General features: G+C 46.9%; 1 protein-coding gene across 11 annotated transcripts in view; it reads left to right on the top strand.

Moving 5' to 3' along the window:
- The window catches only part of ppp1r12a (protein phosphatase 1, regulatory subunit 12A), a 65,957-nt gene that overhangs the window by 47,770 nt on the left and 4,382 nt on the right, over positions 1-13,805 (top strand). For 9 of the 11 annotated variants that reach the window (XM_048267440.1, XM_048267449.1, XM_048267448.1 and 6 more), the window contains 11 exons: positions 331-480; positions 1,988-2,078; positions 3,103-3,273; positions 3,837-4,014; positions 6,013-6,134; positions 7,261-7,326; positions 10,008-10,024; positions 10,342-10,465; positions 10,702-10,806; positions 11,459-11,506; positions 13,181-13,231. In XM_048267440.1, the coding sequence (XP_048123397.1) occupies positions 331-480; positions 1,988-2,078; positions 3,103-3,273; positions 3,837-4,014; positions 6,013-6,134; positions 7,261-7,326; positions 10,008-10,024; positions 10,342-10,465; positions 10,702-10,806; positions 11,459-11,506; positions 13,181-13,231 (1,123 nt within the window). Of the gene's footprint in view, positions 1-330; positions 481-1,987; positions 2,079-3,102; positions 3,274-3,836; positions 4,015-6,012; positions 6,135-7,260; positions 7,327-10,007; positions 10,025-10,341; positions 10,466-10,701; positions 10,807-11,458; positions 11,507-11,835; positions 11,867-13,180; positions 13,232-13,805 lie in introns of all 11 variants that reach the window. The other 2 variants (XM_048267442.1, XM_048267443.1) reach the window with 1 other exon arrangement.

Consider the following 13,805-nt stretch of genomic DNA (forward strand, 5'->3'; position numbering starts at 1 on the left):
AGAGTGTGCTGGGTTTGGCTGGTACAGTGGGACTTCGGACCACTGTAGCTAAGTGCACATTGCACTTTGGTTCAACTCAGTTGTTTTTAAATGTGCTATAGAAATAAAGTTGACTTGACTTGACTTGACTTGACCACATTCTCAATCCTCATCAAGGGGTCATAATAGGATATAAGTTTAGATAGGATTTGTACAGTATTATACTGCCAAAAGTGAGTAGGTCTACCAAGATGTGATCTAAGTTATTAGGTTATTCAGAAAGATGGTTCTGCACAAACTCAGTGCAGATTTATTTTATTAAACCTGGAGTTGTCTTCCCGATGTTCCCAGGTACTGGGCGGAGGAGAGCGCGGAGAGGGAGAAGGAGAAAGAGAGGGAGTCGGCCGCGGTCATCCCCACCATCAACACTGCTTCCACCACCACCACCTCCACCTCCACTACTGGCACTGTGCTGGGCTCGGAGAGCCGAGAGCGACGCAGGTCAGACACACACACACACACACACACACACACACACACACACACACACACACACACACACACACACACACACACACACACACACACACACACACATACATACATACATACATACATACATACATACATACATACATACATACACAGTGTATATATACACTTATGTCTTTGTTTATGTTTAGTCTGTACATACATATACAGACAGACCCTTCACACAGGCATACATGCATAGAGAGGAACGTTTTGCAGAATGCCACAGTGCTTGCTTAACATCTGTACTGAAGGGAGAACTTTTGCTAAACTAATTCAGTGGTATATTTTGCTAAGCTAAGTACTTGTTCGGGCTTGTAGTGATTTGGATCATGAGTAAGTGCTTGTAATTGTCCCAGCCATGCATTATTATGAGCTTTGGACATAGACTGACTTGCAACACACCCACATGTATGCGCATGCACGTACACACAAGCACACACACACACGCAAAGCGAGCACATATTTGTTGTAGATAAAGCTGTAGGCTATCCCATGACACAGCGGCACCCAACTGTCCTGCAGTGGGTTGTTTTGTGCGTGCGTGCGTGCGTCTAGCTGCCGGACGGGCTGGAGCCAGCAGAGCCGGTTCCTCTCGCCTGCTGGCCCCCTGAGCCTCACGGGGCCCAGGGAGATGAACCACCTGCTGCGGCCGGATTTTCTCTGCCTCACAGAACTTCTCCTTATAAGGCCGCTCTCCACGGAATAACCGCATTTTCTCAAGGCCAGGGGGGGAGTCGCCAGGCCAGCCGTCATGAATGAGTTCATATTTGTGGTCCAGGAGAGAAGACGACTCTTTTAAAGTAGGGAGGAGGGAAAGTGCTATTTTGGGAGCTTCTGTAACCAATCTCTCTTCGAGTTAGGACTTCAGACTATATTAGATCTTTTTTTGTAATGTGAAAGTAAAACACTAAATATGCTCATGGCCACTGACTCAGGAGCGAAAGGCTGATGTTGTTTTTTTTTTTTTTTTTTTTGCTCTTGACCTGTGAACGACCCCATGTTTAATTGCTTTAAATTCTCCATGGCTACCGGGCCCATTTCTGTGTGTGCTGTTCTTATCTTTCCGAAATGGCTTTGGTAAATTGCTTCAGCTGAACTTCCATGTAAATGCTGTGCAAATATACACACTCCATCACCGCTGACAAACAGAGGAAAGACAAGACTTTTTAACCCTTAAAGGAGTACCATCACACCGGTGTGACGGGAATGTTGGGAAATGAACGTTCTAAAGAATATCTGGGTTCATTGAATTCAACATAGAATTTTAGAACCTTCAACTGTTGCGGAACTTAGAATGTTCAAAAACCTACACCTTTACCTTCTTGGTACTGTGGCTGGTTACTCCCATAGCTCCCTAATCACAGGCTAATGTCTTTTCCCCTAGCACCTAAATTGGCCTGTATACAAGTTCAACCCTCCCTTTTGTTGAGTGTCATTTAATTAGGGTGTGTGTTTATTTTGTTTGTGTGCGCAGATCATACCTCACTCCTGTCCGCGATGAAGAGTCGGAGTCCCAGAGAAAGGCCCGTTCCAGACAGGCCAGACAGTCTAGAAGGTCCACCCAGGTAACACCGGTCCTCAACTCAAAACTTGAATTTCCCCTGGGGATCAATAAAGTATCTATCTATCTATCTATCTATCTATCTATCTAAAAAGAGAACCTGATAACCTCTATCCTATACGTAATTTGCAGCAGTCAAAACCATTAGGCAGGGATCACATTAGCCAGTGGCAAAGGGTAACGCAACGCTCAGACCATAAAAAGTTCTATCTTGGTCCTATGGTAACACAAACGGTTTGCCTTAACTGACAATTAAATACGCTCGCGTTGCGCTTTGAAAGCTGAACCAAGTTCAACGCTCAGCTTGCTCAACACTAGCGTTACGCCAGCGTTGCCACCGTTCTGCTGCCGAACCATAGAGGACAATAGGAGACCTGCCGCTTGCCGCTGGCTAATTTGATCCCCTGCCTTATGCTGCATGTTCAAATACAAGCATGCTGGGGAAAAAATCCTAGTATTCTAAATGCTATTGTAAATTACCTCACACCCCATCTAGGATATCAGGAAAGATTTAATCTCAGTTTAATTTTCAGTAACACTCCAATTCGCTGGTTAAAAATGAAAGATGTGCTGTAAGTGCCGTTTTCTCCAACACATTTGCAGCTTTTACAACGGAACTTCTGTTTACAAGCAGTTTTTAATTAGCAATCCCTGTTTCAAACAGATGTGTCTTAAACAACAGACTATTTTAATGGCTCAATTTAGACTTGATAATTGCCTTTAAAAAAATCCAATTTAACTGACGACTATGTGGTGCTAAACAGCTCATTTTAGATATAATTTACACTCTTTTACACAATAGGTTGCTGGTTTGAGCTTGGCTCTTGATCAAAATGTCTCAAAATGTACTTGAGCAAGACACTGAACCCTAAACTGCTCCTATAGTTTGTTCCTCTGCCATTGGGGGGTGTGTGTGTGTGTGGTTGAATATGAGGCATGAAATTGTGAAGGGTTTGGAGTGCTCGCAGGAGTAGAAAAGCACTATATGGATGCAGTCCGTTTACCATTTCCCATTTTGTGTCTTTTAGGGGGTGACCCTGACCGACCTGCAGGAAGCGGAGAAGACCATCGGGCGCCCTCGCCCCAGCACGCGCCGCGAGGACGAGAAGGACGAGAGGGAGAAACAGGACAAGGAGAAACAGCAGGAGGAGAAGAAGGAGACGGAGACTAAAGAGGATGACTACAGGTCACGCTACGAGGTGTGTGTGTGTGTGTGTGTGCTAGGTAGTTTCATGGGATAGAGATGTTAGCTCCAAGAACAAAATTGGTCCACTTCCACAGACAAGTTAAATAAATTGTATCTGATCTCATTATACTGATTATTATACTGAATCTGATTATACTGATTATCTCTGACTGAACATGATTACTTACAACAAACACTTCTACATAGCAGTTTTGCTGAGCCTTGTTCAGTTTTTGGCCTGTAAGAGGAATTTCTGCAGTAATGGGCAAAGAGCAGAAATGTGGAAGTAATGAAATAAACATTGACAAATAAATCATGACATGTAGACATGAGGGGTCAGCCACTACATAGATCAGTTGGGGGCAAAACCCAAATATCAATCTCTAGGGTCTTGCATAATGACACCCTCTTTGAAATGGCTCATCTGAATTTGTCGAAGCGATTAACATTTTGGGAAACGGAGAGGTAGTCCGGTCTAAATTCCCCCTCATAGTGCTGAAGAGCTTGACCCTAAACTCTCTCTCTCTCTCTCTCTCTCTCTCTCTCTCTCTCTCTCTCTCTCTCTCTCTCCATCAGAGCTATCAGCGCTACCGGCCCGGCTCGTCCTCCTCTGCAGCCAACACCACGTCCAGCGCGGCGCCCACCACCACCTCCTCCAGCAGCTCGCTCTACTCCTCCAGCGCTCTCAACCGCCCCAACAGCCTCTCCGGCATCACCTCCACCTACAGCCGCTCCTCGCGTGACACAGAGAAAGGTGAGCGAGAGGGGGAGACACGCACGCGCACACACACACACACAGAGAGAGAAAGGTGAGCGAGAGGGGGAGACACACATATACACACACACACACAGAAAAGTGAGCAACACACACACACACAGAGAAAAATGAGTGAGAGGGTGACACACACACACACACACACACACACACACACACACACACACAAAGAGGTTGACCTTATAGACAGTGGGAAAGTGTAGCGGTGTTCTCTCTCTTCCTCACGCACAGAGACGACGTTGTGTGGTGTGTATCCTCATGCACACGCACCACCCACTTACAGTTTTTATTCCAGGATGCAATGAGTGTATGGTCACACATCAAAATTTACGTCTACTGAAGACGGACAAAAACATACACGCACAATCCCACATCCACCCACCCCACCACAGTTGTTTTAAATGGACACCACCATGGCAGAAAACTGGATTCCTGATTGTCCCCCCTCGTTCCCTCTCTGGTCTCCTGGTCTCATTCGATCCTGCTGGGATGAGGAAGGTCAGTCAAGGTCAGATGAGGTTACTTCGTTAAACCCCAATCAGCCTGGTTTCTGTCCCCTGCTGAAGCGGAGGGACTCTCACAAGCCCTTTAGTCAGGCATGGGTGGGTTCAGGCACTGAGCAGCCGCCAGTACGGGCAACGGCCATTACACAGGCTTAGATGCATTACACGCACAGCCACATAGACAAACGCATGCAAGCCCTCTCTCACACACACACACACACACACACACACACACACACATTCGCGCACTCCGACTCCAGTGTTCTCAGGCCATCAGTGCTGGCATTGCAAAATGTGTTGCATACACTCGCAGATGGTGCTGGCTTTGTTGCTCACACACACACACACGCTCTCTCTGTCTGTCTGTCTGTCTCTGGATTTCTCAGAGTATCAGTGCTAGTGTTGCACAGGTCAAAATGTATTGTATACACAGTCATGGGTAGACAATCGCTCAAGCACACACTCACACTCAGACCAGTAGTGCTGACATTGTCCAGATCTAAACGCATTAAATAGGAATACGCACAAACACAATCCTGCACTGATGGAGCTAGCAATTCCCAGATCTATTATACACACACTTACTCACTTTCACATACTACTTACTGACACACATACACACTCACTCGCACTCTCACAAGCACACACACCCTACCCTTGCTTGCTACCGGACCTGTGTGTGCAGGCGCAGCGAGTCGCGGGGGCGTGCAAGTCCAGACACACTAAGCTGAATTCCACCCAGCCTAAGACTGCCCGGCTTGGGATTCACACGGGATCCGCTGTGCCCAAAGCTTATTAATGCACGGCATCCAGAGAGAACGGTGGATTTCACTGCTTTTAAATGGAATATTTACAATGGAGAAACCCCCCTCCACTCCCCTCGGGTCTCCGTCTCCCCCCCCCAACATATTGCCCTCTGTTAGAATAAACCCATAAAATATCTGGAGAAGAATAGAAAGGCTTCATTCTTCATGGGCAAGCAGTGGCCACAGTGCGAGCTTTGTTTTCCCTCGCGAGCGATCGCTCTGTTTGCACTGAGGGCCGTCCAGCCAGCTGGGGTGCGTTTGGTGCATTAAAGCAGCGATTGTGTTTAATAAACAATGTCGTTATTTGATGTCCAGGAGAGATTCAGTTGTCTGACCCAGATGAACTTGACCGCATATGGCCAGCAGATGAATGGAACCTTTTCATGTGTTGGATCATGAGGCCAGAAATTTGACATCGTTCAGTGGATGTAGATCAAAACTTGTGATTGTAACTGAGAGGGAAATAGATGCAGATATTGTGTGCAGCCAGAGGGTATATATCTTTCAAAGCCCGTTGCATTTAACGATCCATGGATACAAAACGTCTCTGCAACTCATTGATGTTTACTTGGCCCTCTCTTGTATATTGTGTCTTTGGTATGACTTTGAATCTGATGGAGTCTCTCTTTTCTCATCCTTTCTTTTTTTCCCCCTTTTCTCTCTTCCAGAGTCGGATAAGAAGGAGGAGGAGAAGGAGGGCGAGGACAAGTCCCAGCCGCGCTCCATACGGGAGCGCCGACGCCCCCGAGAGAAGAGGCGCTCCACCGGGGTCCCCTTCTGGACTGCGGATGTAAGAACACGCGTACACACACACACACACACACACACACACACACACACACACACACACACACACACACACACACACGAGCGCGCCCCCCCCCTTCTGGACTGCAGATGTAAGGACGCGTGCACGCACAAATACACACACACACGAGCGCGCGCCCTTTTGGACTGCAGATGTAAGAACGCGTGCGCACACACACACACACATACATACTGTGGGTCAGCCATGGCCTACTGGTTAGGGCTTCGGACCCCGACCAGTAGGAACGGCTGAAGTGCCCTTGAGCAAGGCACCTAACCCCTCACTGCTTCCTGAGTGCTCACTGCGTCGGGATTAGTGTGTGTTTCACCTCACTGTGTTCACTGTGTGCTGAGTGTGTTTCACTAATTCTCGGATTGGGATAAATGCAGAGACCAAATTTCCCTCACGGGATCAAAAGAGTTTATATATACTTATACTTGTATATACACACACACACACACTGATGCTTACCACCAGAAACACGCACGGACTGGTATGTACATTAGGGTATGCATTGCACACAGACATGTACATGGAACTTCATTTCATGTACACATATCTGCTATCTTTAGAGCAGCTGATGTGCCATTCTTGAGTCCTCTGCTAGCGCCAACACATGCTTTCCTACTACCGTAAATGTCCTTAAACTCAAGCTCCTGTCACTTCATAAAACACGCGCACACACACGCGCACGCGCGCGCACACACACACACACTGAGTCATCTGTAAGCACACACACACACACACACACACACACACACACACACACACACACACACACACACACTAATGTCATACTGCTCCAAATGAGTGTAATGGAAGATTGGACAGAGATACCCAGCTGTTTTATTAGGCCCTTACTAGTTCAGTTGTTCCCTGGCGAGAGAGAGAGCGCACGGCCTTTGGTGTGGGATGAGGCAGTGTTTTTATTGCATTACTCTCTGTGGCTCTACATCAAATGAAAACAGCACACACAGCTAAAGCAATTGATTTAACCGTCTCCTCAGTGCTTTACTTGAGAGTGTAAAAGGTGACCCCCCTCTCTCTCTGTCTCTTGTCTTTCTCTTTCTCCTCCTCCACTCCCTCTCTGTCTCCATCTCTCCCACAGAGCGACGAGAATGATCCGGATCAACAGTCCGACTCAGAAGAGGGCAGCACTAAAGGCGAACCACAGGTAACCCCCTTTTGTCACCTGTCTGTAGTCTTTATGAGGACCCTCCAGTCACCTCACCCTGTAGCCCTAGCCCTGTCTAGTATTGTGGGGATATTTTTAGACCTGGCTGACTCTCAGCTGGCCTGGGCTACTGCCCGACCTGTTGAGGCGAACTGTAAAAAAGTGGTGGAAATGGTCCACCTCACCTTCTTTAGTCAAGGACCCATGCTCATAGTTGTCCTATTTTGGAGCGTTGTGTGCTTCTGTGTGAAGAAGACTTTTCCACACACACACACACACACACACACACACACTCTCTTGCTCCTGGCATTTCTCCTGACTTTGGACCTGCACTAGTTGTTTTTCCCCTTTTCCACCTTCCTGTAATTGTTCTGTTGCCAGGGTGATTTCTGCAAAGCCCAAAGCCCTCTCAGACACAGTTCAGTAAGCAAGTGAATGGAAGGCCCTGTAGGAGAACGCACATGTTTACGCCTATAATTGCCCATCCGCAAATCCACCAGTGCTACTGTTCATGTGCTCTTGTTGGACAATGACTCTACTGTAGTAAACTACAATTAGCTTTTATTGACTTAAAAACAATGATAATCTGGTTTTATTTAGTTTTCAGTTGTTTCTTTTCAATGTTCAAGTCAAATCTGTGCTCTCACTCTGTGTTTGCACAGACTCAGTTCTCTCAAATTCTTTATTTATTCCTCACCGTTGTTTTAACACTGAATACTTTGTCTAAAAGACGAGCACATGTAGCACACATATTGGAATGACGAGCAGTGACCGCCATTGTTTACTGCCTGTGATAAGCGTTTTGCTGTTATGTCAAGCGAGAGCCAATTTGGCCGTTGGCCTCGCTGCTAACTGAGGAAAGGAGTGGTCTGACCGAGGGCAGGGTGGAAGCTCTTCTGGAGCCCGATCAGAGCAGCAGAGAGAGCGGCTTTGTAGTTGGGGTGGGGTGCAGTCATGGAGAGGAAATGGAGGGGCCATTAGCTCCACAGATGGAGAAAAGGGAGAGCGGGAGGGAGAGAACATGAGAGTTGGAGAGTATCGTTGACCCAGCTCGTTTGTAACTCGTGGTCGATGTTAGAGGAAGGGCGTATATAAAGGATGCTTTACACAAAGCTTCACATAGGTTTCCCCAACTTCAGTTTGGGACATCTGTTACAAATGTGTGTCAGACCTCTGTTCTTAGTGCCAAGGCCCTACAACAAGGATCTGATATCATAAACAGAGGCTCATTTGCTATGTCAAAAGCAAAAACAACCATTTCCTGGCTTCTCTTAGAAGTCAGTTAACTGTATGATTTTAGTCTTTCAGATTTGCCTTTTTTTTCTTATGGCACATCATACTTAAGACAACAGACAACTTGAATAATTTGCTAAGAAAACTGCACTCTTTCTTTGATTTGGAGGGCAAGTAATGTTCCCTTAGTGTGTGTAGCTGTCCTTCCCACCTGCCATAACACACACACACACACACTCGCTCACACACATTCTGTGGTGCTGTTGTTTTCCTCCTACAGCCTTTGTCAATAAAAATCACCCACTTCCCCTCAAAGCGCTCGGTGCACTCCTGGCTGCAGGCGGATGTGCTGACACACAGTCCAGTGTCAGTGCTGCGCTTCCTGGCAATCAAGCTCTGGCCGGCTGCATTTACGCACACACGCACACACACTTACATAATCCTCCGGGAAGAGCCTGCTCCTCAACGCCACGCCTCACTTCCTGAAAGCTTGTCCCCCTGGGCGAGCCCCCTCCCCCACACCTCTAGCGTCCATCTCTCCGGAAAGGCTCAGAGGTGCCGCCGGTTTCCATCTCGAAACTGTCATTCCACATAGGGGGAGATGAAACTGAGTGGCAGCGGCCGCGCCGTTATCGGCACTTCCTCGGCTCTTTTGCCCCCACTTCCAGACCTCTGGCGGAGGATGAAAAGGCATTGGCGGAGGCCAAGCACAGTGGGCAGGCCCAAGGCTTTGGCAGGCTTGGCAGCTCTTTCACATCTCAAGTGGACAAACTGAAGTAGGGTCAGGAGGGGGCAGTCGTATGAGAGTGACAGATTTAGATGGATGTTTCCTGCGTGCTTGCTTCATGAGGATGATGGAATAGGCCAAAATATGACCTTCATTTTTCAACTCTCTCTCTCTGCCTCTCTCTCTCTCTCTCTCTCTCTCTCTCTCTCTCTCTCTCTCTCTCTCTCTCTCTCTCTCTCTCTCTCTCTCTCTCACACACACACCTTCCCTGTGTGGCTCTCTGTTGTGGACAGCATGGTGCCTGCCAAACGAAGTTCAAATTAAATATCCACACAGCCTTTTTGAGAGGAAGGACCCCCCCCCCCCACCCCCGGTCTCTGGAGAGAAGGAGAGCGCTGAGGGCCACTGCCAAGGCAGCGTGTCTCCTTGCACTACACGTCTCTCCATTCTCTCCTCTGATGCCTCTTGACATTAGCGTCTGCTTTGCGGTGTGCGGCCGTAACTCGGCACAACGAGAGAAGAACATGAAGGAGGAGTGGGGGGGGGTTGCGGAGGGGACATGCACCACACTAATTGATTAATCTGCATTCCAGACGCACTCGCTGTCTAGACAGTGGGAAAACAAAGTCGTTCTGAAAATGTCATGCAGAGTTGTGTTCTCAGCAGCAGGTAAAGGCATTACTAATAATTCCTTTCTTTTGTTTCTCTCTCTCTCTCTCAGAGTGACCGGCTGTCCAGGTACGTGGTAGTTATTTCTCTCTCTCTTTCTTTCTCTCTCTCTCTCTCTCTCTCTCTCTCTCTCCCTCTCGTTCTCAACCCCTCCTATCAGCCTGTGACTGCCTCTTTCTCTCTGTCTGTTCCTCACACAAACACTGTGCTCGGTGTAGTCACCTTATTTACCAACGGCGTCACGCCGAACGTCACACGGCCACACACGTCTCCCAGCTCCACCTTCAGTCTTTCCTCCCTGCTGTGATATTTGTTTTTGGCGTGTTTGGCCGATAAACGATGTGCGCTCGCTGACCGTGGCTCTCTCTTCCACGTCTCGGCCCTAGGAACGACTCGACTAGCACTTCCTCCATCGACCGTTACGAGCACCTGTCAAGCCGTGGCTATGGCGAAGGGCGGAGGCCGTACAGTAGCCGGCTGGAGAGAGACGACAGCACTGATTATAAGAAGGTAAGACTGCTTTTGAGTGTATTCGGAGTGTATACGGTCAGCCTTCACTTTGTCTATCTGCCCGTCTATCTGCTCATCTATCTGCAAAATGCTCAGTTGTAGTATTTTAGGTGACCAGTGATGTGTTGGACCCTAGACTCTGAAATATAAAAGCCAGAGACACCGTTCATAACCCTTAAGACTCCTAATCCTCCCTCCTATTTCTGTTTCCTGTTCCCCCATCTCCTCGTCCCCAGCTTTACGAGCAGATCCTAGCAGAAAACGAGAAGCTGAAGGCGCAGTTACGCGACACGGATCTGGAGCTGGCCGACCTGAAGCTCCAACTGGAGAAGGCCACACAGGTCAGACGTGACTCCTGCGGCAGCAGCGGAGCAGAGGGGGCCTTTCCTCCGCTACTCCGTCCAGCCGAGTTCAAGCTTAGACGGATGCTGCTCTCAGAGATGATGGCTGAGTTGATGATGTGCTCTGTGCAGTGTTGAGTTCAGTACTGTACTGGAGTGAGTTTCGTTTCCCAAAAAAAAAGTATCTTTGGACAATTATGAAAAAAAAAAAACCTCATTGTCGTTGGACAACAACTACAGTTAAATCATGAGATCTCTCTCTCTCTCTCTCTCTCTCTCTCTCTCTCTCTCTCTCTCTCTCTCTCTCTCTCTCTCTCTCTCTACCATGGTTGCTCTCAACCACTAACCTGTGTGGAAACGCAGTCCTGTACTGTACTGACCAACACAGGCTAATGTAATGACTTTTGTATGAATAAAAGAGTTTGCATGTTTGGTGAGCTGTGTACTGTTAATTATCTGGATTTATTCAGTGCTAGACAGGAAACTCTGTCTGGACCCCCCCTCCCCCCACACTGTGTTTCACCCAGACATCCAAAAGCCACGAGTCTAACTCCAGACTGGTGATTGTGATTTTGTTGCGCCATTTGTGTGTGTGTGTTGTAGTAAAGCGCTGCAAATGTCACTCTGGTCACGGTTCTTGTTTGTGTTGCAGAGGCAGGAACGCTTCGCTGATCGCTCGCAGCTGGAGATGGAGAAAAGGGTAAAGATGATTTATTTTTTTATTCTCTTATCGCATCTCTGCAGCACTGTTAGAACGAACATGCCCAGTGCTCCTTCCAACCCCACTAGACATTTTTTTAAAAAGTTCATAACAGTTCCTCAAGTTCATAAAGTTCCTTGAGTCTTCTCACTTTTAAATAAATCTTTATCCATCTCAAATAAACATAGTTCACATGTTAAATGATTCTGTCAGTGCTAAAAGCTTAAGTTTTACTGTGTGCTATATAAACAGACAACAATCATCTCCTTTTTTTATGTGTCAAGTTAAAGCTAAATGATAATCCACTGCCAACTGGTTTATGTCTGAAGGGTTCAAGCAGGCCTCAGTATCAGCTGGGTGGTATGGTTCTTTTTAAGCCGAGTTCCTACAGCTCATTTGGCTATGCTACTCCTGGCTGTTCACATATGCCCATCTAGCTGACGAGGGGGGTGTGGGAGGTTTACTCTACCCACCCCTCTCTCCTGTACAAGCCAATCACAAGCTCCCTTCTGTACACATGTGTGTGTGTGTGTGTCTTAGAGCTTGTAGGCAACGTGTGGTTCACCTTTGTTGAGTGTTGGTCTCTGTTACTTGCGACCTGGTCTGTGTGTGTGTGTGTGTGTTTGTGAACGAGATGGGAGAGAATGCGTCTGGATTTTGCTTCTGTTTCATTTTGATTCTAAAGAAAGAACATGAAAATGTTTTTTTTAGTCTTTTTGCATGTGCTGTTTTGGACACAACAACCACACCTGTAATGTTTTTTTTTTTTTTTTTTTTTTTTTTTTTTTTTTTTTTTTTTTTTTTTGTTTTTTTGCACCACCACCTTCAGCTCCCCATGAGCGTCACCACACTCTTGCTAATTTAGACCCAATTTTCCCCTTCATCCAGGTCATCCATTTCGAGGCTGTGAAAAAGCAGTCTCCCTCTAATAATAAGTTCCTACCACAGCCTCACCCAGACACCTCCCAGGGCCATATTCATCACATTCACATTCATGCCCTCACGTAACCGGTCTGCCTGTGCAAACATGGGCTATGGCCTCCCGGACCAACACAGCCATGCATCGCCCTCAGTCATGCATGACTGAGAAACTCTTTGGTTCACTTTTCTTGTCCTCCATACGTCATTCCATATACATTCCATACTGTACACTCCTCGAGGGGAGATGTATACCTACCTATAAATACCTACAAATAACTTACCGACTGAATAACTAGGCTACTCCCCCATTTCACAGCAACCCCTCAGGTTTTTGTCCTCCATGCCTCACCACCTTGCTTGTTTTTTGAGCTTCCACACCTCTCTCTCGCTCTCTTTCTTTTTTTTCCTGTTCATCCACCTTTACTTTTCTCTACTCATTACATGTCACAAACTGCATCCATCCATCCAGACATCCATGACCCTAACCTCAACGGTACACATCAATTGGTCTGTACTGACACCCACCAAATAGGATCTCCATTCATGTATGGGATGGGCATCGCCTCGGGGTCAGAACCCACATCAGCCCCTCAGGGGGTTTTAGAGAGGCTGTGGATGCAGTCTGTGTGAATACTCTGTGTGTGTGTGTGTGCGTGCTGGGCGATGTCTCACTGTGCTCTGTGAATATATGTGTGTGTACGTGTGCGTGACTAGTGTCAAGTAAACACTCTTTGTGTGTCTCCACCCCTGCAGGAAAGAAGGGCTCTAGAAAGGAAGATTTCTGAGATGGAGGAGGAACTTAAGGTAACGCTCACAATGATTGCTTAACACATCACGACTCATCCATCTCTCTGTGTTTACTGCAGCTATGGTTTAGACATTAATCATGTTTATCTATCTGTGACACATCGTAGGCCTAATTTTAAGGATGTTTGATTAGTAATTGGTTGATGATTATTTCAAAGGGCTGGACCTTTTGTTTTATCAGTTACTCAAATATTGAAAAGGGTTGTTTCGTCTAATGGTGCTCCAGCCTGTATGCTCTGATTCTTGAATGTGTATGATATAGGGGGGGGGGGGGGATTCTGTTTGTTACTTTTGATTATTTTTATGGTTTGTTACCATTGATTTCTACAAAAAATGGGTGCTAGATGAACAATGAAGTGATTCATTTTAGTGTCCTCAGTAACATCTGAACCGGAGGAATAATTTGCTGCAAGTTTTTATCGGTTTGATGCAACTCTCCTGTTGAAAATGACAGCGTAAACCTTGTTGTGACTGCAGTGAATCCTGTGTGTGTGTTTGACTGTTTGTGCGCATAAGTGTGTGTGAGTGTGTGTGGGTGTATATCAATTTGGTGTTTTGAGATTGTAGCGTT

This window comes from Alosa alosa, chromosome 17 (genome assembly GCF_017589495.1).
Source record: "Alosa alosa isolate M-15738 ecotype Scorff River chromosome 17, AALO_Geno_1.1, whole genome shotgun sequence".
Lineage (NCBI taxonomy): Eukaryota > Metazoa > Chordata > Actinopteri > Clupeiformes > Clupeidae > Alosa > Alosa alosa.